Below are 24,969 nucleotides of genomic sequence, written 5' to 3' on the forward strand. Positions count from 1 at the left end.
TGGGAAGGTGGGACCTGGATGGCAGTCTGTCTAGACATTTCAGAGAGACTTTTTTTTTTTTTAAAGATTTTATTTATTTATTGGACAGACAGAGATCACAAGTAGGCAGAGAGGCAGGCACAGAGAGGAAGGGAAGCGGGCTCCCTGATGAGCAGAGAGCCCGATGCGGGGCTTGATCCCAGGACCCCGGGATCACCACCCGAGCTGAAGGCAGAGGCTTTAACCCACTGAGCCACCCAGGCGCCCCACAGAGAGGCTTTTTATGATTCTCTTGCAAGAATAAGATCCATTTCTCTTGTCTTCGTTTTACTTGTCTCCGGGGTGGCAGTCGGACTTCGGGAGTTTACACTGTCCACCCAACTAGGCGTGGCCGTGGCTCCTTCACAGCGTGGGAGTAGAGAGTTCGGGATGCTCTGACCACAGCTCCTTTGTGATGTTCTGCCTTGCAGTGGTGGCGTGGGGTAGGGAGGGCGCCCTCAAGCTATAAAGTCTGGCATGCCACGTTAGGTGAAGTGACTCAGGAAGAGCTTAAGGTTTCACCAAGACTACCTAAGAGGATGTGGGGCAGAGATCTTCTGGAACGGAAGTGCTAGGGTGCTTATCTTGTTCTGTTCCCTTTTGATTTGTGGAATTCTTCAAGTGCACAAATAGTCCATGTCAAAGACAGGGATACGTGTCTCTGTCTGTCAAATAAATAAATAAAAATCTTTTAAGAGACGCTTGGGTGGCTCAGTGGGTTAGAACCTCTGCCTTCGGCTCAGGTCATGGTCCCAGGGTCCTGGGATTGAGCCCCGCATTGGGCTCTCTGCTCGGCAGGGAGCCTGCTTTCTCCTCTCTACTTGTGATCTCTGTCTGTCAAATAAATAAATAAAATCTTAAAAATAAAATCTTAAAAAAAAAAACTGGCATAGTCTGCATACCATAAAATAACCCTATGAAAGTATACAAAATTCAGTAATTTTTAGTATATTCACCAGTTATGCAACCATCAGTACTCTCTAATTCCAGAATATTTTTATCACCCCCTAAAGAAACTCCGTACCTACTCTAGCAGGCATTCCCATTCCCCCCAACCCTTAATTCCTGGCAAACGGATCTACTTTCTGTCTCTATAGATTCTGCCTACATATGGAATCATGCAGTGTATCGTTTTACTTTTTACTGTATTGTGAAATATGTCTAAATATAAAACATTTCATTTTCCTTATTTTCACAGCTCTGAGGCTAGAAAATACAAAACAAACTTACAATTATATGAGAACAAAACCATAGAGCAAATGTTTAACGTGACAAGTGACGGGGTTTTCCTGGGAAGGTGCTGTTTCTCCTGAGGCCCCCGATCTCAGCTACTGCAGTTTCCCAGATGCCACAGAAGGGCTCATTTCACACATCCCTTTTCTTCTGACAGACAGGACACAGAGCTCTGAGGGGCTGGCACCTGCCTGTCTCTTCCCTCATCTAGAGACACAGCTTGGTTTTCATGAGCGTGTGGACAGATTCTTTCCTCTCAGCCGGGGACAGTGATGTTATTAGCGCTGGCAAGGAGACACTGCCACACGTACCAGGTGTGGTCATGCAAACCATCATAATATCCTGTTACAAACTTAAGGGTTAATATGGAAACAAAGACGGAAAATTACACTCACGAGGACAACATGCATATTCCCAAGAATATGCTGCAATTGCTGTTTGAGAAAACTTGAACTAGAGAGAATTCTCAGGCTACCACTGTCGCAATCCACGCCTATGTCCTCCTTCATTTTCCCTTCCTCTGAATCCTGGTGGAGGTGGTGATGATTTCTGTACTGGGAGTGGGAGGAAAGAGGGCTACTAGGGATGGGGCTGCGGGCACAGACATAAAACATGCTCCTGGGTCTGTGTTGTCTTCTATGAATTCTTGGGGGACGTGGGGGTTTAACAAAGATTTAGAAATATTTGGATGCAGGGTGCCTGGGTGGCTCAGTGGGTTAAGCCTCTGCCTTTGGCTCAGGTCATGATTCCAGTGTCCTGGGATTGAGTCCCGCATCGGGCTCTCTGCTCAGCAGGGAACCCGCTCCCCCCCGCCCAGCCTGCTGCTCTGCCTACTTGTGATCTCTCTCTGTCAAATAAATAAATAAAGTCCTTAAAAAAAAAAAAAAGAAATATCTGGATGTATTTTAGATTGCTTAAGGGCAATAGGTGACTCGCAGACCTGTTTTCCTTTTTTAATTCAGATGTGTGGACTGTCAGCAAATTTATGAGTTAAACTGATTTGAGACTAGCTGCAAGAATCTGACAACCCCTTAATACTCTGAGTCTGTGGGAAATGAGTTCTGACAGCCAAGCGTCCATCTCCCATCCAACTGATGGCGACCGTGTTCGAGTAAGACACGTTCTTGCTGCATAGAAAGGACCACTTCAAGTTATCTTTCAAGTTAAAGAAAGTAAAGTCAGTTCAAGAGTGATTGCTCAGTGGGTAGGTGGTTTTCTTTTGGGGTGACAAAATGTTCTGGAACTACATAGTAGTGATGGCTGCCTAACACGAATGTACTAAGTATTAGTAAATGATACACATTTAAATAGTAAATTTTAGGTTATGTGAGTCTTACTATTAAATAAATCATTATATCCCCACAAAAAAAGGGCAAGTAATTTAGAGTAACCTCACAGACAAAGACCAGCCACTGTAGCCCTATGTACAGGTATCTACAAGCATGTGGATCTTAAGGGGGAGAAGGTAGAAGGGGGCTGTCCAGTCCTCACAGGCATCTCGTGAGGGAGCTCAACATCGGTGGGCCTGACACTCCCTGATGGCACACGCAATGATTTCAGAGTTCTAACATAAAAATAAATGCCAACAAAGGAAAAAGAGCAAAGGAAAAACTTGCTGCAATTAAGCTGCCTTCCCCTGGCCCCAAAGTAGCTGCCTGCATTTGGTGCCTCCTTTCCAAAGTTTCTAAAAATGAAAGATACTGAAGGTGGCCTTGGGGGTAGGCAAGTGTAGAAGGAATGCATTGACTCAGCCGCCTACTGGGTCATCCCTGATGACCTTGCTTGCCCAAACCTTGCCCTTCTCTGTGAAGCAAGTTTGCAGTCTACCATTATGCTAGAATGTCCACTTTTGCACAATGCTTAGTCTTGTTACCATCCTAGGAGGACACTGCCATGCCCTCTCACAGGCTGTACCTTCTGCAAGGGAGGGAACACAGTTTATGGATGAGATGTACATATGTTTAAGATTTATTTATTTATTTGAGAGAGACAGAGCACAAGCAGGAGGAGCAGAGACAGAAGGAGAGAGAATCTCAAACAGACTCCACACTGAGTGTGAGCCCAGGAGGGGGGCTCGATCTCAGGACTCTGAGATCACACCCTGAGCAAAAATCAAGAGTTGGAAGCTTAAGGGACAGTTCCACTTAGGCGCCCTGAGATGTGCATGTATTTCAAACATGGGTTGATCACTCAGGTTTAACACATTTGGCTTCACCCACTCATGTTAGGAAAGCCAACTTAATATAGAGTTGGTAGAGTGCCAACTCTACAGTCCCAGTAGAAGAACGGGAACTGGAGGCGGGATATTTCACAGCCTGGTTCCTGAGTCAAGATGGAAAGCACCGTAACTAGACTACCAACCAGAAGAGCGCATAAAAGCGAAAAGGCAACAAAGATTATCTTCAAAGGAGGCAGAGCGGACTTAGTCAATGCTTTTGACCTTACGAACAGCAGTAATTTAAGGAGCGTGGAAAGCCGAACGGCTGTCCGAGTGGGTGCTTCCCGGGCCATCTCGGCCCTCAAACATCTCGGCCTAGAAGAGAGCGGCACGGCTGGAAAGATGGAGAGGAAACGGGTCTCGGTGTGTTTAGATGGATTTCTGGAGCAAGGCAAAAACACGGATGAGCCCCTTTACGTGCAAACTCAACCAAGGCCGGCTGGCTGACAAGGGTCTGAGCTCTGAAGAGAGCTGTGAAGTGGACAGGGGAGACAAAAGGGTAAACGTGCAGAGGGTTAAGGCATCAGGACAGCTGCGGAGGGCTCTCCATCTGGGAAGCGGCAGCCGCGGCCTGCTGCCGGGTCCCGGGGCTGACCGGCCAGCTCGGACGGCCACCGGCGGCGCAGGCGCAGGCGCAGTTGCCCACGGGGTTGCACGGTCTCCCCGGGCGAGAGCCGGAAGTTACGCGAGCGCCGCAGTTCCGGCCGCTGCGACGCCGAGGCTGCCTTCCGACTGCGGCTCTCGGAGGCCGGAACCGGAACCCGGAAGTCGGGTCTGCGGTCCGTCTGCGTCTCCGTCCCTCCTCCGGGGCCTCCGCCCTGCGCTCGGCGCAGGGAGTGCCGCCTGCCCTCTGCCGGCACGCCTCTTCCTGCAGTGCGGGCTCCGGCTCGCTCCAGCCGCCTCAACCGCAAACCCTGTAACCCACACACGCCGCTTTCCAAATAACGTGAAGCCGCCAGGCCAGAGCAGCCTGGAAGCCAATGTGTGCTCCGCGCTCTAGCCCCGACCCCGCGGTTGCCAAAGCCACGTGGCTCTCCCTGCCTCAGGGAGAACTGCAGTTATACCCCCTCCCTCCCCGGCCCCCACCATCCCTGCCCGGGACTGTCCTCCTCTGCCGGCGGGAGGGCCCGGGCAGGTCGGCTAGCACTCTGCGCAGAGCGACCACCGCCCAGGGAGGAAGCTGCGCCCCGGCTGGCTCCGCCCCAGGCTGGCTCCGCCCTGCAAAAACGTCCCAGCTGGAGTGTCGCCTTGTCCTTGCCCGCAGGGGCGCTCGCTTCGTAATTTCCCGGCGGAGCAGTTCAGAATGGAAAGCTGCAATTGCCCCTTAGCTAATTGAGGGCCAGGAAAAGCAAATGTCTTCCTGAAAGCCGCAAATGAGGGGCAGAGTTTGGCTGGACAGCCTCTCTTACTTTTAAATCGGTTTGTAAGAAGCTTGTCTGTAACTGACAAATCCGTCTTTGCATTAACCTCTGCACACCAAGTCACCTCTGAGGGAGAACATACAGGAAGGTGACCCCCACGGCTTAGCTTGTTTATGAAGTTTATACTGAAGCACATTTTCCCTAACAAGCTCAATTCCACACGGATTCAATTTTACATGTTGTTGGGGCTCAGAATATATTCTCACTCTCCTCCCCCTTGCTCATCTGTCCCAACAAGATAGAAGCCTGCAGGTCAGTGCCAGCCCGCTGGCAGCAGCTCCTAAAGGCGGGGGCGGAAATGCCCGCAAGGCAGCTATGAAGATGGAACCTGCCAGCACCCACAGCCACCGTGCTCCACCCCCAGATCTCCTTTCTCCTTTGGTCTACCAGAGCCTCCCTGAACACAGTACTCACTGAACTCTCAAACTTGAGAGCGAGAACTGACCACAGCAACAATTTAGCTTTCTTGCAAGCTTTAAAATAGGATACTGGAAAACAAGGCCACTACCAAATAAACGTATGTTGAGACGTTTGTCTTGATTCTGAATTTATGCCAGGACAGAAAGACAAGCCCATTTCCCTTGCTGTTGTATAAACTAAACTGTTACATAAAATTTCAGCACATGGAATGTACCAACACGGATCATTATTTGCCAAAACCAAGGACTGAACCAAGGGCTGTTGGGTGGATACCCGTTCATCTATTCATCTACCCACCACTACCCACCAAATCTCCATTCACCCACTTGCCAACTGGTCCATCCATCTTCCAGTCACTGTGCTTACACAAGGTCCCCTCCCCCAGCTCAGCAAGAACACTCAGTTGCCATTTGCTAGGTAGATATCCCGAGGTGGGCTTGTGGTATTCCAAGAACAGCCTTTTAATAACCATCAGGCCCCGAGGGAGAAATGAACTTGGCTTGTTCAAGGGATGGAAAGGTGGCAATGAGTCCTGAGACTGGATGGGAGAAGAAAAGTCTGATAAAGGCCGCCCCGAAAAGAAGAGGGCCAGAAAGGGCCATGCAGGTCATGGTCAGGCGCTTGCATTTTATTCCAAGTCCAACCAAGCCACTGCATTGTTTGGGAATGGGGACAATTATCATTTAATTTCTATTCCAACACCAGCAAGGAGGTATCAGGCATGGTCCAGCCTGGAGATGATGAAAGCTTGGACAAAGAAGGCTCTAACTTGATCTCAGAGAGTCAAAGCAGAGCTCCTCAGAGAGCAATGTGTTGCCCAGGGGGAGGTGAGCCTTGCCCTGTGCAGCAAGGTGACCAGGGGAACTGCGGCTCAGATCGGAGCCCCTGCACAGGGGGTGCCGGAGCGGCAAAGACAGGATGGCCATCTCCGCTCTGTTCTGAGGCACTAGCAGCCACCCAGGCAGGGAGACCAGCAGACTGCGCAGGGGTGGCTCTATAAGAAGCAGGAGAGGTGCACGCACACATTTCCCAGGTGAGTGTCCGAGTCCCAACCTCCTCACACCACGGCCACATACTCGGAAGGTCAATGCTTAACAGTGCAATCACTGAATCACAAGGTGCCTGCGACAGCAAGGCTTCAGTTATGTGCCCCCCAAAAGCCCTCCAGAGAGGTTTAGCTGAACTCCCCTCTTCACCAGCCACACTCGAGCATGGCAGCCTCCCTCTTCCTTTTGTTTTAAATGCCCCCACATCAGCTGTGACCTGAGCAGCTCAGTGACAGGATGACACTTCCCAAAAGCACCGAGGCAGCTGACATACTGGTTCCAAGGTATAAGGCAGAAAGGAGATCTTCCCCAGGGTTATGGAGTCACTATATCTCCCCCAAATTTCTAAGTTGAAGTCCTAACCCCCAGGACCTCAGAATGTGTCTATTTGGAGACAGGGTTATTAATGAGGTAAGTAAGGTAAAATGAAGTTATCAGGGTGAATCCTCATCCGGTGACAATGGTGTTCTTACAAGAGACTGGGCAGAGAGACACAAAGGAAAGACCACACGAGGACACCAGGAGGAGGTGGCTACGTGCCAGTTGTGAAGAGAAGCCCTGGAAGAAACCAAAGTCACTGACCCCATGCCCCTCGATCTTGGGCTTCTGGCCTCCGGAAGACTGAGAAAATAAATTTCTATTGTCGATGCTGCCTAGTTTGTGGCATTGGGTTAGGACAGCCCGAGCTAGCTGCTCCATCCAGCTTATGAGGTACCCCAGTCAGAGGCGGGGGATTTGCAGGAAACCGACTCCCTCCGGTCATAATGACTAAGCTCAGAGAGCTGGTGCAAAACCTGTGAGAAAACAGGAGAACCTGGGGGGTGAGGCCAGTGGGGGTGGGTAAAGGGGGCTGCTCGCCACAGAAAAAGCTAGAAGTAAGCAAACGCAGTGGGATCTGCTCTCCTGGCTTTGGCTTTCTCTCAGCTCAGACACCACCTGTCTTCCCCATGACTCAGGCAGAAGTCACCTCAACGTCTTTCCTCCAAGATTCTGAAGCACCACATAATTTTTTTTACAAAAATTCTAATTATGTGTCATCACTTCCACGGTAAGTACTGGTGTCTCACCTTCCCTCCGACACGGTGAGGTCCTTTGGGAGCAGAACCTTTGTCCTCCATATCTTTACGCAGGACAGAATCTTGAACCTCACAGAAATGTTCTCCATGTGATTTGAATGGACAAGTAACTCTTATCTCCATGCTATTCTGTTGTCTCAGCAGAACACAATGGAAAACATTCACTGGGGTGCCTGGGTGGCTCAGTGGGTTAAAGCCTCTGCTTTCAGCGCAGGTCATGGTCTCAGGGTCCTGGGATCGAGCCCCACATCGGGCTCTCTGCTCAGCGGAGCCTGCTTCCCCCTCTCTCTGCCTGCCTCTCTGCCTACTTGTGATCTCTGGCTGTCAAATAAATAAATAAATCTTTAAAAAAAAAATATTCACTATCCTGCACCAGTTATCAGATCAGTAATCCTTTTTCTTTTTCTTTTTTTTTTTTTTAAAGATTTTATTTTTTTAGTAATCTCTGTATCCAGCATGGGGCTCACACTCACTACCCGGAGATTAAGAGTCACACGCCGTACTGACTGAGTTGACTAGGTGCCTCAGTAATGCCTATTTTTTCATACACGTTTTTATTATTTTAAATTTATGCAAAACATCAGGCATCTTTAAATCTTTGCATTACAGGATTTTGGTTGTGGTGGCCAAAGAGACAGTCCTTGACCTGAATTTTTGTTTCTTTTATTCCCAGATTTAATGTTTTAAGTATACGATTTCTTACTGATACTTGAGAAAACATTCTCCGAGAAAAGCGGAAAACGGCTTTCTGTTCTGGAATTTCAAGGAGCCTCGCCACCCTCTGAATGCACACACAATTCTACAAATTACCAGCTGTGCGGCGCGAAAGCAGAAGGCTCCGGTCCTAATTTCCTCGAGTGCTTGTGCACGTGCTGGGATACAGGAAGCCTGTGGTCCCCCGCGCTGCTGCTCGTGAGCCTCTCGCTATGGACGGTGCCGCTGATGGCACGCGCACGCACGCACACGCACACGCACACGCACATGCACGCACCCACGGTGCTGCTGACGGCTGCCCGGGAGGCCTCCGTTCACAGCAGGGGCTACGCCGCCTGCGGCGGCAGGGCCGTGCCCAGGGCGGGTGCGCAGGCACACGCGGCGTCCGCACGAGCGAGCGGGCTCTGAGCTCCCTCGTGACGGCGGCAGCGCCGAGCAGCAGGCTGGGAGAGACGGGGACAGCTGGGGCCGGGCGCGGACTCACGCAGCAGCTCTGGGAATAAAGCGCTGATTGTGTTTCTCAGACACGGCTGCGTGCTGTAGGTGCATTATTCGCCCGGCGTCCGTTCTTAGCCGGGGAGGCTTGGTCTCAGCCACGCAGACCGTGAACTGCAGGGACCTCCTACACAAAATGCCACTCTTGTCCTGGCGGAGCCGCGTAAAGATTGGATGCTCTCGCTTATAGCTAACAGCACTCAAGTTTACAGCCCAATGAAACGAAAGCCCATTATAGAAGGCCCTCAAAAAAGCAAATATTTAAATTGGTTATTTCTGCACCCGAACCTTATGAGGTTCTGAATATCACACTAATCACCATTCTCCAGAGCAACGGAAAAATCTGCATTCACTGACCCAACTGTGTACATTTATTTCCATGCTTCTATCAGCCCTTTTAAAGTAAGGTGACCCCACAGGTCCTAGAGCAATCTACGCTTTCCCCTCCCTCCCTTCTCACGCATGTCAAGGGCGAGACGACAGTCTGTCTGTCCATCTACGTAAACATCCACGTATCCATCTATGTACCCATCCACCCTCACTACAGCTGAACAGCCACACTGGCCGCGTTTTAGAACTACGTATGGCACACGGCCCGGGAGCGCCCTGCTCTCGGGCATCCGCCGTTCCGTGAGATACTCCGACCCTCTGAGGGCCCCACAGAATTGGTTTCTATTTTCAGGCTGAAAAGAAGCCCCGTTGAGAAAACCTGGCTTGTTCTTTCCTGACAACCCATCCAGGCGACTCCGACGTGGACAGGTCGCCCGAGCGGCCCAGCACGCCTCCAGCCCCGCAGTCTGCAGGAAGCGTTCCATTCCCGCACGCGGCACCGGAGTTCTCATCGTCTCCACATAAGGAAGCTCGCTGTCCAGCAAACCCGGCAGCCACTCTGCGCCCTGAGGATGCCCCGACGGCGTTCGGGCCCGGGGAGCCTGATTCCGGCAGCGGTGCCGGCCCGCGGGCTCTGCCCAGGACGCGCCGCCCGCACCGGGTGCGCTGCAATCCACAGCTGCCCGCGGCCGCTCCGGCTCTGGCAACAAACAGACGCCCCGTCACGCTCACCGGGCACCCACCCGGCACAAAGAAGACCACCCCCGACACGTCCTCTTTGCAACCCCATACCCAAACTTCACCTACCTCGGACGGGGCTGTCCCTCCTCGGCCCAGACTGCGGAGGAACGTTCTCTGCGCTCGCCAGGGTCCCCCACGGGCTGCTGCGGTCCGATGGCAGCTTCCTGCCAAGAGCAGCACAGTGAGACACCGAGTCATCGAGCTGCCTTCTGTCCGACATCTGTTATTACGAACCCCCTCATTGTGGGTTTGCCCTGCGGGCCCGGACCACGAAGGCAGTGACGCAGCCTGCCGTCCCGTGCTGACACTTGGCCACGGGGCCGGCCCGTTCAGCTCTCCAAACCGGTCTGTCAAAACGAACGCACCAGACCGTGAGTCCACGTCTGTCCCGGGCAGGGGGCGGGAGGCCAGAGGGAGGCCCGTGGAGCCATGCGACACAGCCGGCCCCAGCAGAAACGAGACAGAAACCAGCCCGCACACAGCCGGTGACAGCTCGCCACGGCAAAGCCTCAAGTGCTAGCACTTGTCAGAGTCCGGGGCTCTTCTCTCCGGCCTGAGCAAGCGTGGACGGCTCCGAGGTCAGGCCTCGCGGGCCGCGGGCTGGGACCCAGCCATGACAGAGAGCCACACGGGCGGCGGCGGCAGGCCTGTCAGCACGAAGCCACGGACAAACTGGCTGCCCTCCTTACACTCACAGACACACTGTCGTGTCCTGAGCCGTGACTCGTTCTTGGGAAAAGAAACCGCATTGCGCCCTGTAAGCCTTTTCTCTGAAACACACAGAGGCAGGTTTAAGAGGCGGAACAGGCAGAGAGAGGGAGGGTGAGCGCGGCACGGACTCTGACTATGGCTCTGAGTACTCCGCTTTTCCAGCAAGCTTAACGTCACCTTTGACCGTCAGAACTCTCCCCTGACGAAAGGTGCAACGGTTTAATGCACCGCGTGCTAACTTACATTGGCCCTGGAGCGATCTCTAAAAATATTTGGGAAAAAAAAAAAACCCTGAAAAAATGAAAAGAACAAACACTAAAAATTGTAAATGGCCCGAAGGCTTGAAGACAGGCCACCCTACGCTGTCTCACCCCTTTCCCCAAAGCACCGCTTTCTGGTTCAGAGGAGAAACAGCCATTTTGTAGCCCCCCACCCAAATTCTCTGCGTGGTGTTAAAGTTGGGGCACGCTCATCCTGGGGAAAGACAACTGTAGCGAGAGAGGAGGAGATGGCTGGGGACTCGAGAGTTGCACGCCAAGATGGCCCTTCAGCGGTCACAAATGTCCCGATTTGTCCCCAGGGACCTTTCCCACAGGGCCATGCTAGAAGAGCTACTGCACACGGGTGCTCAAACAGCTGGGCGCACGTCACACTGACTCAGGCCGTTCTATTTCGGGGCCTCCTCTCTGAGTGGTTAGGACGGCAGGCGGGGGACAGCTCCCTTGCTTGCGGCCCCAGGCTTACCTGTGTGTAGAGGTCGGTGGACGGCGATGACCGGGACCGTCCATGAACGTACTGCGGCCTCTCGTGTTGCTCCAGACCCACGTCCAGGATGTCGTCGGCTGAGTGGTACCGCCCGGAGCTCCTGCCTTCTAGAGCTGTCCTCTGTTCCCGCCAAGAGGCCTGATACTCAGCAAACGTCCCAAGTCTCTGGGACGGTTCCCGTTTTCCGACCTTCCCCGCTTTTCCGTGACCACTGGGGTGCTCTCCAAAGGAGGTAGTGCGGGCCCGCTTCTGGAACCAAGGCTCTGCACCCTCGTACCCGCGGCCTGCTGTCTGCGGCCTCTCCAGCCTCTCCTTCGGGAAACCACAGAGTGCTGGGCTCTGCCCCGGCCTCTGGTGAACGGGTTTGCTGGTTTCCTCAAAGAACTTCCACCTGTCGGCGAACGTGCCCATGGTCTCGTCGGACGTCCCAGGGTGCTGCTGAGGGCGCCCGTGCCCCGACAGCCCCACCTCATTCATCTTCTCTGGTTCGGAGTAGGATTTCAGCTTCTGCTCCAGCGTGAACCGCTTGCGGCCTCCGATGCGGGGAATGTGCGGCCCGCCTGCTCCCGACGGGGACGGCTTGGCCGGGCCCGCCTCCCAGACGTGGGGGACGGGGTCCGGACTGGCGCCGTGGTCCTCAGCCCGGTGCTCTGGTGACACTGCGTAAGGGTCGGCTGGGCTGGGCTCCAAGTCACGGCGCTTGAACGACGTGGCCCTGAGCACCCGGGCCTGGGCCTCCTTCACGTGGTCTCTGTAGGTGCCCGTGAAGGACCCTTCTGGGGTGGTGCTGGCAGCAGCCCCGCGCTGTGCCCCCCAGCCGGTGGCCTCCCCCGCCGCGCCCCCGACCCCAGTCAGCGCCGCCGCGCTCTTGCTCTGCTGCAGCCTGGCCCGTCGCATCTGGATCTCGTTCCTCAGGGTGGTGGCGAACCGGTCGCTCCTGCGCGTGGGTTTGCCCCCCGGGGCATCTGTCGGGGCTGGCCTCTCCGCGTGGGCCTCCTGCCCGTTCTCGGGCCGCCGCGTCCCCTCCCGCGTCAGCGAGTGCAGCATGGGGGTCTTCTGACGGGAGATCTGGCTGCTCTCGCCGTCGGCCCACGCGAAGCCGTCCGCAGAGCCCCTCGCACCGGCCTTCTCCACGGGCCTGGCTCCCCACGCGTCCTCACGTGCTGCAGAGCGGCCCTCCGCCCCTCGGTCCCCCGGGTCGCTCCCGTCTCTCTCAGGGGGGTCTGCGGCCACCTCGGGCTGCAGCAGGGAGCACCGGGGCCTCTGGCTTGTCGGGTGGGGGGCAGGGTACTCGGGGGCGCCCGGGGCCACGTCGGGCTGCCAGGCCTCCTCGTGCAGCCACGCCGCCTGCGTGCCCCCCTGCAGGCACTGTCTGCTGGTCACACAGTAGTAGCGGCTCTGCCCGCCGCCGTCCCCCTTCTGGTTGGTGGCACTGGGCCACCTGACCTGAGGGGGGCTGTCGTTCTGGAAACAGCCGGCAGGCGGCTCCTGGCGGCCCCCGGGGACGGCCAGGCGGGGCTGTTCCCTCAGCGATGTGGCGGCCCTGGGGCCCTCGTGGGAGAAGGGGCTGTCGTCACTGTACTGTCGTGGGTGCTGGCAGCCGTGGGAAGACGGCGGGAAGCGCACATCCGAGCTGGACAGGGAGGCCTGCAGCCGGCCGGGGACCCCTGGGTGGCCACCGGCCCCGTGGTCAGAGGGCAGCACCCCGCCGTCCAGGGGGACATAGGGCGTGCAGCCCGAGCTCCCGACGGCTCTCCCGCCACTGGGATGCACCGGCCTCCACTGATCCGCAGCTTCTGTTCTCCAGTCGCTGCGGAGCTGGGCCCGGGTCAGGCCCGGAAAGTGCTGCACGTTGGCCGCCTCTGAGAATGGAGGTCCCTGGGTCTTCTCGTGGCTCTTGGTGGCCGCGAAGCTGTCACTGCGGAGAGGGGGAGGGGGCGGGGGAGGGGACGAAGGTGCTTTTTTCTTCTCAGGGACATACCAGACGGGCCCAAAATTTGACCTCCCGGCGGTGGCCAGCTTGGCCTCAGGACTGTCCTCTGGCCTGGGGCTTTTGCGGCTGTCACAGGGGACCCGGGCTGGGATGTACCCGAGCCTCTCCTCCAGGCCCGGAGCATCGCTGGCAGCCTGGCCCTGCCGGCTGCCGCCCGGCTTGGAGGCCTCCCACAGGCCCACTTTGTAGATGATGTTCTCTGCGGAGGAGGCATCGGCCTTGGGCAGGGTGTGGTCAGGCGTGCTGGAGCTGGTGGAGAAGGAGCCGTAGGCCGAGTCCCGCTTGCTCTGGCCGCCCAGGTGATCGATGCTGCTGTTGGACTTGGCCGCGGAGAGGCGCCCGGAGGGGTAGTGCTGGGAAGGCTGGTCCAGGCTGTCGACACTCCCGAGCGAGCTGAAATGGTCCGAGGTTCGCTGTAGATTCGAGTGCTCCCACGGGCCCGACAGGTCATGAGACGAAGAGCTAGGAGGGAAGAAGCACAGGGAAGCGTCCGCTTTAGAATCCACGAACAGCGACGGGGAAGATGAGCGCAACAGCGAAGATGAGCGCAACAGCGCGGTGAATGCTGCTGGCCCGCACGAGACATCCAGACGCCCAGAACTCTTCCCAGAACAGGGTCACAGGACCTGACAGGGGACCTCAGCACAGCATTTTATTATTTTTTAAATTTATTTTAAAAAGATTTTATTTATTTATTTGACAGAAAAAGAGAGGGTGAGAGAAAGAGCACATGCAGGGGGAGCGGCAGGCAGAGGGAGAGGGAGAAGTAGATTCCCCGCTGAGCAGGCAGCCCGATGTGAGACCCGACCCCAGGACCCCAGGATCGTGACCTGAGCCGAAGGCAGACCCCTCACCGATTGAACCACCCAGGCACCCAGGAGTGAGAGAGGGAGAGGCAGGCTCCCCGCTGAGCAGAGAGCCCGATGCGGGGCTCAATCCCAGGACCCTGAGATCATGACCTGAGCCGAAGGCAGAGGCTTAACCCACTGAGCCACCCAGCCGCCCCTTTTTGGATTTTTTTCCCTTAATTTAACAGAGAGAGAGATCACAAGCAGGCAGAGAGGCAGGAGTGAGAGAGGGAGAGGCACCAGCACAGCATTTTAAAGAGTAACTCTGACAACAGGCTGAAAAGACCCAGCCCGACCCGCTCGATGCTCTTTCCCCGAACACACTCCTGCCCTCAGGGTCGCCGAAACCACAGCGGTCAGCAGCGTGGAGACTCTGCCTACGTGAGCGCTTTCATCCTCCGTCACGAAGTACGGCAGCCGGCAGACCACAGCACGTGAGTATGGGTGTTAGGCAGTTAAAGGGTTGGGGGCACCTGGATCAAAAGACCATTTTGGGACTCATGAGAATGACAAGGAATTCAAATGTCACTGCTCACAGATAAAGTGGGATTAGAACCCAGTGGGGGCCATCTGTGTACACACTGTTTGTGACTGCTTCTGAGCTGGGGAACTGGCGACAGACATGGGCCCACAGAACCTAAAATATTTCCTACACGGCCCTTTCTAGAGCAGGTCTGTGGACCCCCGGGTTGTGTCTACGGAAGGGTTTTTGTTCGGAAGACTAACAGAGAAGAATCAACCGAACGACAACAGCTTTCACGTTGAAAGGGGACGTCCAGGGGCGCCTGGGTGGCTCAGTCAGTGAAGCGTCTGCCTTTGGCTCAGGTCACGATCCCGCGGCTCTGGGACTGAGCCCCACATGGTGCTGCTCCGTGAGGAGCCGGCTTCTCCCTCTGCCTGCCGCACCCCCTGCTGTGCTCACTCTTCCTCTGACAATATCTAAATGATAACAAATAAATTTTTAAAAAATGCAGGAGGTGCAGGGATAATGTGACTTTTCCACACCTAAACATTCAAGTACCATCAACTCCTTTCACCTGTCAGTGAAGGCAACATGTGACCGAGAACTCCAGCGACAGGAGTTTTCAGCAAAACCCGACACTGCAGGGCCAGGGGCCTCATTATGCCTGGCAGAGTTCATCGGAGCTGTACCCGGACACCAAACATTCAGGTTCAGGGGTCTAGGAGGAGGAAATGCAAAAGCCAGGCTTACTGCTACAAGCTGGGTGATGCACTCATCACGGAAGTCCGCGTTCTACCAGGCAGTCACAGCATACAGGGGAGCCTAACGGCCCTCCATGGCAAGCTCTTTATCCAGCCATGCTGAAAACACTTTCATGAAAGCTCAACAGAGCTGGAACCTTCAGGCTTCGAGGTCAGAAAAACAAAAAACAAAACCTACTGATCACAACCGTTGCTACTTTAGGTTTGGGGAGAACCAGGATAAGAAAGCAAGCCGTGCCAGCACAGCGAGGAGACTGAACTGGCTAAATCACTCTTAACAACAACAGCAACAAGACAAATGAAAACCCAGGGAGAAGGATTATACCTACATGCTCTGAAGATCTCATGGCTCCCGGGGACAGGGAGGTTTTCCTGAAGGGAGGGGACTGTGGGGGTTTTACACCCTTCCCTGGACAGACACAGCAGGTGCCCCTCAGACACGGAGCACCATCCGCTCCGTCCTCCCCCAGTGCCCTGAGGGTGCTCTCCCCATGCAGACTTCACTCCCGGCAGATAGGAACAAGGCTCAGCACTGCTTCCACACAGATGTGGGCAGCATTTGTGCGTCTTTAATCAAGAAACCACCAAAGACGGGCACCTGGGTGGCTCAGTGGGTTAAAGCCTCTGCGTTCAGCTCAGGTCATGATCTGAGGTCCTGGGATCGGGCCCCACGTGGGCTCTGTGCGCCACGTGGAGACTGCCTGACATTCTTGTTCTCCTTCTGCCCCCAACTTGTGCACGTGTGCACACTTTCGCTCACTCTCTCGCTCCCAGATAAATCTTTTTTTAAAAAAATGATTTTGGGGCGCCTGGGTGGCTCAGTGGGTTAAGCCTCTGCCTTCGGCTCAGTTCATGATCTCAGGGTCCTGGGATCGAGCCCTGCATCAGGCTCTCTGCTCAGCGGGGAGTCTGCTTCCCCCTCTCTCTCCGCCTGCCTCTCTTCCTACTTGTGATCTCTCTCTCTGTCAAATAGGTAAATAAATTCTTTAAAAAAAATACTGACTTTGAGGTGGTTACATGACCTCCACACACACAGGCACAAATGCACTTACAGAATAGATATGTATGCACACTCGCAACCACACGCATGCACACATATGCACACATCCTAGGTATGCACAGATACACCTCCACACACACAGATACACATACACACTCATACATACCCAAACCCACACTACTTGCTGTCACCATCATCCTTTTAATAGGAGACTTGTGATGACGCTGGGGGCTGACCCAAGAGGATGTATGCCTAGCTGGAGTTTCCTCAAGCCAACACCGCTGTGGGGCTGTCACACGCGTACCTCATCCAGCAGCACTTCTGCACCTGATATGTGGACGCCAGGTCGACCAGAAATGCGCCCTCCTTTTGCCGACCTACAGCTTCCACCATCTTGGTCTCACACTTAATGGGAACCACCACTGGGCCTTCAAGGCTGGCTGCCAGCCTGGCGTGTGGGCCGTGAAGCCCTGGTTTCCTCTGTCCCCAGCCACAGGAGAGCCTGGGCATTGGGGACAGGGTGCTGATGCTTCCCAGGACTGTCTGGGAGCCTCTGTGAACTACACTTGCCGAACCCATAGGCAGCTCCTGTCTTCCGATCTAGGCACGAACATCTCAAAAGAATGGCGGTGGCTGTGGGCAAGCGGGTGGCATGGCAGCTGTCCCAGTCAGGTCGGCAGCTGGCCCAAAGGAGTTCAGCCAAGAAGCCCAGCTCCCAGGCTGCCGACGGCCTGAGCACCGGAAGGAGAAACACACTTACTCATCCTCGCTCTTGGTATTTCAGTTTTTGTTCCCAAAGGTTGGACACCTCCCTACTCTGAAAAATTTGGAAAGTTTTACCAGTAATGGTGTGCTAGTGGCTTTTCCTCCTCCGAAAAACGAAACCGTTCTGAAGTGGACAGAGGTGCTCTCGTGGCAGGGCTGGGAAGCGACGGACACCGCCCATCCCGGTGGGAAACGCGTGCCTACCTGGTGTGGTGCCGGCCGTGCCAAGAAGGGCAGGCGCTGGTGGCGGGGAACGGTGCCGCTGCCGTCTCGGGGTGGCTGTCGGAGAACTTGGTGGCATGCCAGGAGTGAGGCCTCCAGCTCGCCTCGTTCTTCCTGAAAAAGAACGCAGACGGCTCAGGGACTCTGGATGAAGGACAACTCCGTGCCAAGACAGAAGTGCGACGTGGAAAGAAGTCACAGTGACCTCCGCCCGGTTCAGAGCATCGCCTCCAGGGGCTTCCCACTGGATCTGGACATGAACATGGTGTGTGAAATGTTTCTTAATACAGAACTCACGCTAACGCAGAGACAATCTCAAGCTTCCAAATGTGAATTAACCCTTATTCTCCTACATCTATCCACAGTAGTAAATCAATCTTGCTGTCCCGAGCCACCAGCATGACCGCAGACAGACTCTTCTGTCTCTGTTTCCGAACCGCTGTGCACACCACCCTCGGCCTCCTTGCGGAACACGGACCGCACCGGAGAGAAGCTCTGAGAGTGCCCAGCTCCGCCGGATCGCACGGAGTTTAGACCGCCGCGCCTTACTCACTTAACCCAGGAAACACGGACACCTACGTGAACGAAGACCTGCGGACGTGTGTTCATTCCCCTGGGCCCCTCGGAGCATCTGCGAAGTCGGCTAAGGGTCCCCATTCCGGGAACGTGAGGTCCTAGACCCACAGGCGGCAGCCCACCCTGCCCGGGCTCCCACCCCACGGTCCCCACCGCCCCGCGGCGGGCGCACTCGTGTTTTGGCTGCACTGCCCGGGACGGAAGTCTGCAGGGCCGCCGTGAAAACCTCACAGCCTCCGAGAGAAGGCGGCGGCCCACCGGCCTGGTGCTCCCACTCTCCGCTTCTCCCGTGTGGGACAGACCTTGCTCACTCTGGACAGCCTACGTCCCCTTCAAGAACACGGAAAGACCTCAAAATGTGCCTCGCTGGGTATGGACATGTGGAATGTGTTGACTTCAGGAGTTTCCCCATGAACAAAACCACAGAAGAGACAAATTCATCACACCGCAGAAGTAAAGGGACTGAAAACCAAACTGTACCTCATAGAGTTCCTCAGGATCCTCGTAAGAAAGGTTCTGGCCATGTGAATTTCATTTTCAGATGTCTTTTTTTGTGCTATCATGTTCACAATTTCTTTCATCTTCTTTTACAGTTAATTAATGAAGGAAAGAAACTAGACGGAGAGTGGAGGCACAGGGAAACAAATAAAAAAGGGAGGCTAGGAAACGAAAATGCCTTGTCCTTTCTGGCAATAACTTCCAACCCCGCAACGGGCAAGACTGGGGTACGGGCTGGCTTACTGGGGTAGCAGCGTTCCAAGCGTAAGCATGTTTCCTCCTTTTTAAAAAGATAATGCACACAGATGCAAATCTATTTCAAGAAGACATAGTCAACAGTTGTAGTATGAATTAGGGGCTTAAAAAAAAAAAGGAACAGGGGTGCCTGGGTGGCTCAGTCAGTTAAGCATCTGCCTTCAGCTCAGGTCATGAGTCTCAGGGTCCTGGGATCAAGCCCCGCATTAGGCTCTCTGCTCAGCAGGGAGCCTGCTCCCTGCCCGCCCCCCAACCCCCCACCTGCTGCTCTAACTTGTGATCTCTCTGTCAAATAAACAAACAAAATCTTTTAAAAAAATAAAAAGAACAAATGATAACACAGTGATGAGGTTACACCTATCAGCTATAAACAAGGATCTCACGGATACTGGGCACAGTGATGTTTTCCTAAAACACAGGCTCTTGCAGCAGGTCCTCTGAACTTCCTAGGGCACAATGAACGTATTTAGCAAGGTTCCAGCTCCTTTCTGCTTGCCAGCCCCTCTCCTGGCTCAAACGGCAGGATCCGTGTTGGTAAGAGAGAGGAGGACCTTGGGCACCCGCGTGTGCATCAATCCCAATCCTGGGCGGATGCCGGACAGGCAGGCTCGGGGAAATCGAGCTCTCTGGCGCCACCTAGTGGGCATACACCGTCACTGCGCCTCTGGCTCCATTTCAACCAGACCCAGTGGCAACAGAACTGCAAGCAGATTTAAGATCCTCCTTTTCGCTGGATCGTGGGGTTTCTTTTCACACAGACACACACTCAGGTGGCTTTACTTATTTATTTTTTAAGATTTTACTTCTTTATTTGACGGAGAGAGGGAGTGAGCGAGCACAAGGAGGCTCCCCGCTGAGCAGGGAGCCCGACACAAGGCTCCATCCCAGGACCCTGAGATCATGACCCGAGCCAAAGGCGGACGCTTCGACGACAGAGCAAGCCACCTGGACGCCCCCGGGGTGGCTTTAAATCACCGAGTTGCTCAGAATGACGGGGCCACGAGTACACAGGCCACAAGAGACGGCAGGACAGAGGAGCACAACGCCCCAGCCCCAGGGCCTGGCTAAAACCACCCCACCACCTCCGGTTCCTGGCTGTCCCACCCTGGCCCCCGAGCAGAGCCGCGAGCACCAAGTGAGTAAGTGCACAGCGGGCACGCGCTGAGCCACCCTGGGATCACTCCCTCACACTGGACGTGGGCTGTAGTCGAGACGGCTGTGTGGCAGGGACATTTCTGGCCTTGGAATGAGCCAGGACGGGCGGGCGGGCACGCAGCTCACCGGAGCCACGAAGGCCTGTGCAGCTTGTCCCAGCGGCACTGGAGGTCCTGCTTCTATGCAGGGTGGCGTGGGCAGGGGTGCCCCAGACAAAGACCAACAACGCCACACACTGTGCATTGAGCCCCACAATCCCAGGACTACCAGAAATGGGGTTCAGTTCACAGGCACCCCGGACAACGGTCATCCCAGTGTACACGGAAGAAATCCTTTCTATTCAAAGGGCTACTGACATTTGTAATCCTTACGGCGCACGCTTACTGTAGAAAACATGGAACACGGGGCGCCTGGGGGGCTTAGTCGGTGAAGCGTCTGCCTTCGGTTCAGCTCATGATCCTGGGGTCCTGAGATCAAGCCCCGCATTGGGCTTCTTGCTCAGCGGGGAGTTTGCGTCTCCCTCTGCCTCTGCCCCCTGCTTGTGCTCTCTCTCTCTCTTGCTCTATCTCAAATAAATAAATCTTAAAGAAAAGAAAATATGGAACATTTAAAAATGAAGAAGCCACTAAGACGACAAGAGGAAAGTGGGCCATGACCTACGGAAGACCTCTGGTGCCGTGTGTGCATTCTGTCCCATCGCTTTCTAGACAACCTGGAGAACCCTGCAGACAGCAGGTCCGTTTCCTTCTGCAGCCCGCCGGCTTCTGAGCACTCCCCCATGCCGCTGTCCCTCTTCCAAAACGTAATCTCTCTTCCGTGCTTAATATTCCTTTCATATACATACTGAAAAGCCACAGTACTGACCATGAATATTTTCTGGTACTCCAGATAAAATTATTCACCCTAATGATGGTTCCCCTAATGCCTTTCCTGCAAATTACACAGCAAGATTAATAAAAACTTATGTTAATTTTTAAAATAATCTTATATGCTAGGTAGTCTCTGAAGGGATGTTAGAAGGACAGGATTTAGATCACAGATATGAAAAGTGCTAGGCTATCACTGAAAATTAAGGACAAATCTAGACATCAGAAATCCTTTTAAAAAAAGGAAATATTAAAATAAATGCTTCAATAAAATGTTCATCAGTGTCATAAAGAACAAAATCCGCGCCCCAAAAGAAAAGTCCCATGAGTGCTGGGTTATTTCCATAACGAGAAGCCAACAGGCACTGCCTCACAGAACAAACACAGTCTGTGCCTAGTCACCATAGGCTCCATCAGCCTGACGGGACCAGACCCATCGGCGGGGAGGCCAGGGGCCCTGGCTCAGGGTGCACACTGTGATAGGCCCGTGCACGGGGCGTGAGGGCTTTCAGGCAACACTGGGGTCGGGGAAGGCTCCTGGGGGGAGAAGCATCTTCCCTGCGGGGGAAGCATCTCACAGAAAAGCATCAGGGGGCCTGGACCGAGAAAGGCCTAGATTCCAGAGAAAGGGTGAGCTGGACAGTGCTGCAAATGGTTCTCAGGGAGCCCCTGAGTGCACGGGACCGGCCCTATGCTGACAGCCCCCGGAATTCAAGGAGGGGAGGGGGTACAGGCCAGCACAGGAGGTGTGGGTGGGGGGTGAGGGGTCTCTGCTAGAGGAGAGGGTGAGTGCCAGCATCCTTCTTACTCCTTCCAAAAGAAACAAAGAAAAAGCACCACTCTACAAACACAAAAGCAACCTTGCTCTGACCCTGCCACTTCCTGCCTCTGCCAAGCCTACGGAAGGCCATGTCCCGAGCAGCCTCTCCCTCTGCTGGTCTATCTAGCTCCTGCCAGATCACTGAGACTCAGCAGCTCTGCTCCGGACAGCTCTTGCTCTCACTCCAGAACCTTCAACTGCTCCCAGTGGCCACAGAAGGAAGCCCAAGCCCCCACATTCTCAGGCATCCAGCCAAGCTGTCACGTGGCGTGTGCCCCCAGCAGCATGGGCATCGGCTGGGCACAGCCCCGAGCGGGCTGACGCATTTGTGCTCGCCTTCCTGGCACGTTCAGATGCGGGCTCGGGTCCCGCACTCTCTGCCTCTGGCTCCCTTTCCCTGCGCTCCTCTGGGTGCCATCTCTTGAGGAGGCTCTGGGATGGCTGACGTGGGACCAGACTGGCGGCTCAGCCCTGGCTTAGCCTTCCAAGGACAGACCAGCGGCCTCTCCTCTAGAAAGACTATGCTGAGATCCGCTTCCATTCCTCTTGACGTCTTTTGGCTCAGCACCTGCTCGAGCTTTCCCGGTCCATGCCTATACTCAGCGGCCGCCTAGCTCCCAGGACTGGACCTCATGCTGTGACCTTCACATCTGCCTGGAGCGCTTCTAACCCGCTGCGGGAACACAGACAGCACTCCATACATGGCACAAGGGTCCTCTCCCTGCCAGTGGGGCGACAATGCGACAGTGTGCTGGGGATGGCATGCTGGCTCACGTCTACTGTGGGGTACGGGGCAGACAGTCCCTGCTTTTAAACAGGACGAGAATTCAGATAGAAATTCCCTAGGGGTCTAAGTAGCCGAAACAGACACCAGACATCAAAGCCGCACTTCGCACAGAGGCCAGGCTCGGAAGCGGCCTTCCCACAGCATGAAAGCACCAGGGTTCCTGTCACGGGGCCGGGGCGCCCCGCGTCCTTTCCCCCACAAGGGCGAGTCCTAGTTTCTGTCTCAGCCTCTGGTGCTGCCCCTGCGTGTGTCCGCTCATAACACCGCGTAGGAAGGTCACGCCATGAACATGGCCAGAACTGGAACAGACCCAAACGACTGGCTTTTTCTAGTAACTTCTATCATCTTCACAGCAATAAACCTCTTCACGTGAGAAAAGAGAAAAAAAGAAAGACGATCTCACCCGCCTATGTTCACTGTGCTTATCGCCCAACTGATGAACACACGAGTAAGCCCAACTCAGTGCTTTAACGGGGCGCCAACCCAACTTCCTGGTTACGTTTCAAGAGAATGGATTTTTTTTGCCAAAGACAGTCAGGACACTCAAATGTGCAACGATTAATAAAACTGATTATAAACAGCTCTCAGCATTAGCAACAGGGCTGAGGAGTCATATATGAAAGAAACGAAAATAAGTAAAACATTCTCTGCATGTTATTAAAACGTCTCTGCATAACATATTAGAAACCTTCAAAGTTTTCACACTAAGTTTTATACACATCACTTACATGCTTCGCAATGAAAAAAATCTTAACTTTTTTACCACTCCCTATTTGACTTAGAATATGAAATGTCTCATGTAAATGGAAATTCATGTGATCAAACTGCTCAGGCCATAAGCTGAGCCTACATTTGAAGGGAAGCAACTCTTCTCTTTTTCTCCTGATTTCAATGGAAAAGAGACCAAAGACGTCAGGGTATCTGTGCAGGTTAATTTCTGGGTCTGCTCTGTTGAACAAGAAATAGGCATGGAGCAAACAGCCATGACCCCCAAAATGCTCGAAACAGAAGCTTTTCCCCTGACACTACAGCCAACACGTGCAGACTGGCCTCCAAGAGCACAGGGTTCCACGGACACCTGCCAACACCCTCACTAAGGTCCCCAGCCTGCAGCAACACACACACACATGCACATACACACACGCACGCACGTTCTGTCCCAGGAAGAGCTCTCAGGAGGGGAAGGGAGGACGGACACAACCTGCGGACGTGCTGGCCATCCCCGTGCTCCCGTGGCATGGCTGCAGGAAGCCGCTTCCAGGAACATCTGTGCTACTCCATGTCAGGGCCTCGCACAGAACCACCTGCTCCAGGACAGCTCCAAGCAGCCAGGAGCAGAGGGGAGCACAGCACAACACAGGCTCGCTGTGAAATACGCTGCAACTGAGCGACGTCCAGAAAACAATGCATGTTGCAAGAAATTTGCTCATGGCAAGCATGGCTGCACTCACGAGATCTGAAACCCCCTTTCTTCATGTATGTAACCATTCCACAGCCCGGCCAACCTGTACAACCACCCGCAGAGAACTGCTACCCCTGGGCGTTAATCTGCTCCCAGATGCAAGCTTAGTGAAAGCTTAGTGGACGTCATTAGAGTCACAACCGGTTTCAGGCCACCAGCTAAGAGGCAGAAGAGTCCACAAAACCCTACTGATAACCCGGCCCTGCTCAAACTGCTCACGACAGTTCTGAGTCTTGGCTGAGAGTCGGAGTAACCATGAGGCAGGCAGCTGGACTTCACTGCAAGCAAAACTAGGATTACCATAAGGATTGGAAAGAAAAAACAAAAGGGTGATTGCAAGCTTTCCAAAATAACAAGTGGCATGACATTTAAAAGAAACGTTCCGTAGGCTATTGGAAGTTATCCGAGCTTGTGAGGAGCTGGCCTGGGAAGCGAGAAGGATGGAGGACTGTCCCGGCGCTCGTCATGCCGAGCTCGCAGCCCGCACTTTATCTAATCACACGGCAACAGCCCCCCCGCTCCGAGCGAGATGCGTGCCCTCCCCAACGCACCGCATGCCCCGGGCAGAGCTGCACACCTCTCCCACGGCGAAGGCCTGTCGCCTCGGCTACGGGGATCAGGGAAACGCCACCTGTGACCCAGTTTCTGGTCTCACTTCACCTTCCCCAAGCACATTTGCTTAAGCCCCTGGTGCTGCCCAGCAAGAGCGCCCGGGGCTGTCTGTGCAGACGCCCGCAGGGGACCCCCGGCAGAGCCGCCGGTCAGCCCTTGCAGCGCGGGCCCTGGGCAGATGACAACCGTGCGGACACACATCAGAAAAGGTTCCCGTCTCCGCGCTGCGCCTTCCTGCGAGCAGCACTTCTGGGCCAAGGAGGAGTAGGACCACAGAGGACCTGGGAGGGAAGGACCAGGCAAGGACGTCCCTCTCGGGCCCTCCTCAGGGTCCTGCAGTCCATCTGCTCCCCACCCCCGCCCCGGGCAGGTGACCCCGTCGCGCCTCCACATCTGACAGGCGGCACACACCACCTGGGCCCTGCGCACGGGGACATGTGTGCACCTGCTGGAGATCCCACTTACAGCCTTGTTTGCAGCCGACACCACCTGGGCAGAAGGGAAGCGCTCGCTCTCGTCTGTCTGGGAAAGAAAATGTCACCAGGGACGCAGATAGAGATCTGCGCACGGCTCTGGCTCCGACGCGTCACCTCCCCGGCCCCGGCTTCCCATGGACGCCGCCCGGTGCCCCCTGAAACGGGATGCCGCCGCTTTGTCCCACTGGCCCACGGCGATGCCTTCCTGGCTGCCGGGTCCCC

The 24,969-nt window shown here is 54.8% G+C and overlaps 1 protein-coding gene across 5 annotated transcripts in view; it reads right to left on the reverse strand.

Annotated features, from left to right (window-relative positions):
- Positions 1 to 24,969, reverse strand: part of SHROOM2 (shroom family member 2) — a 132,962-nt gene that overhangs the window by 37,642 nt on the left and 70,351 nt on the right. For all 5 annotated transcript variants that reach the window (XR_013966335.1, XM_080795980.1, XM_080795979.1 and 2 more), the window contains exons 3-5: positions 17,223 to 17,354; positions 11,168 to 13,643; positions 9,779 to 9,876 (exon numbers count right to left, since the gene is read on the reverse strand). Coding sequence is in view for 4 of the 5 variants with exons in the window: in XM_080795980.1 (XP_080652106.1) it covers positions 9,779 to 9,876; positions 11,168 to 13,643; positions 17,223 to 17,354 (2,706 nt within the window). In the remaining variant the exon portion in view is untranslated. The remainder of the gene's footprint in view (positions 1 to 9,778; positions 9,877 to 11,167; positions 13,644 to 17,222; positions 17,355 to 24,969) is intronic.

The sequence above is a fragment of the Martes martes genome (assembly GCF_963455335.1).
Source record: "Martes martes genome assembly, chromosome: Y".
In the NCBI taxonomy this organism is placed as follows: Eukaryota; Metazoa; Chordata; class Mammalia; order Carnivora; family Mustelidae; genus Martes; species Martes martes.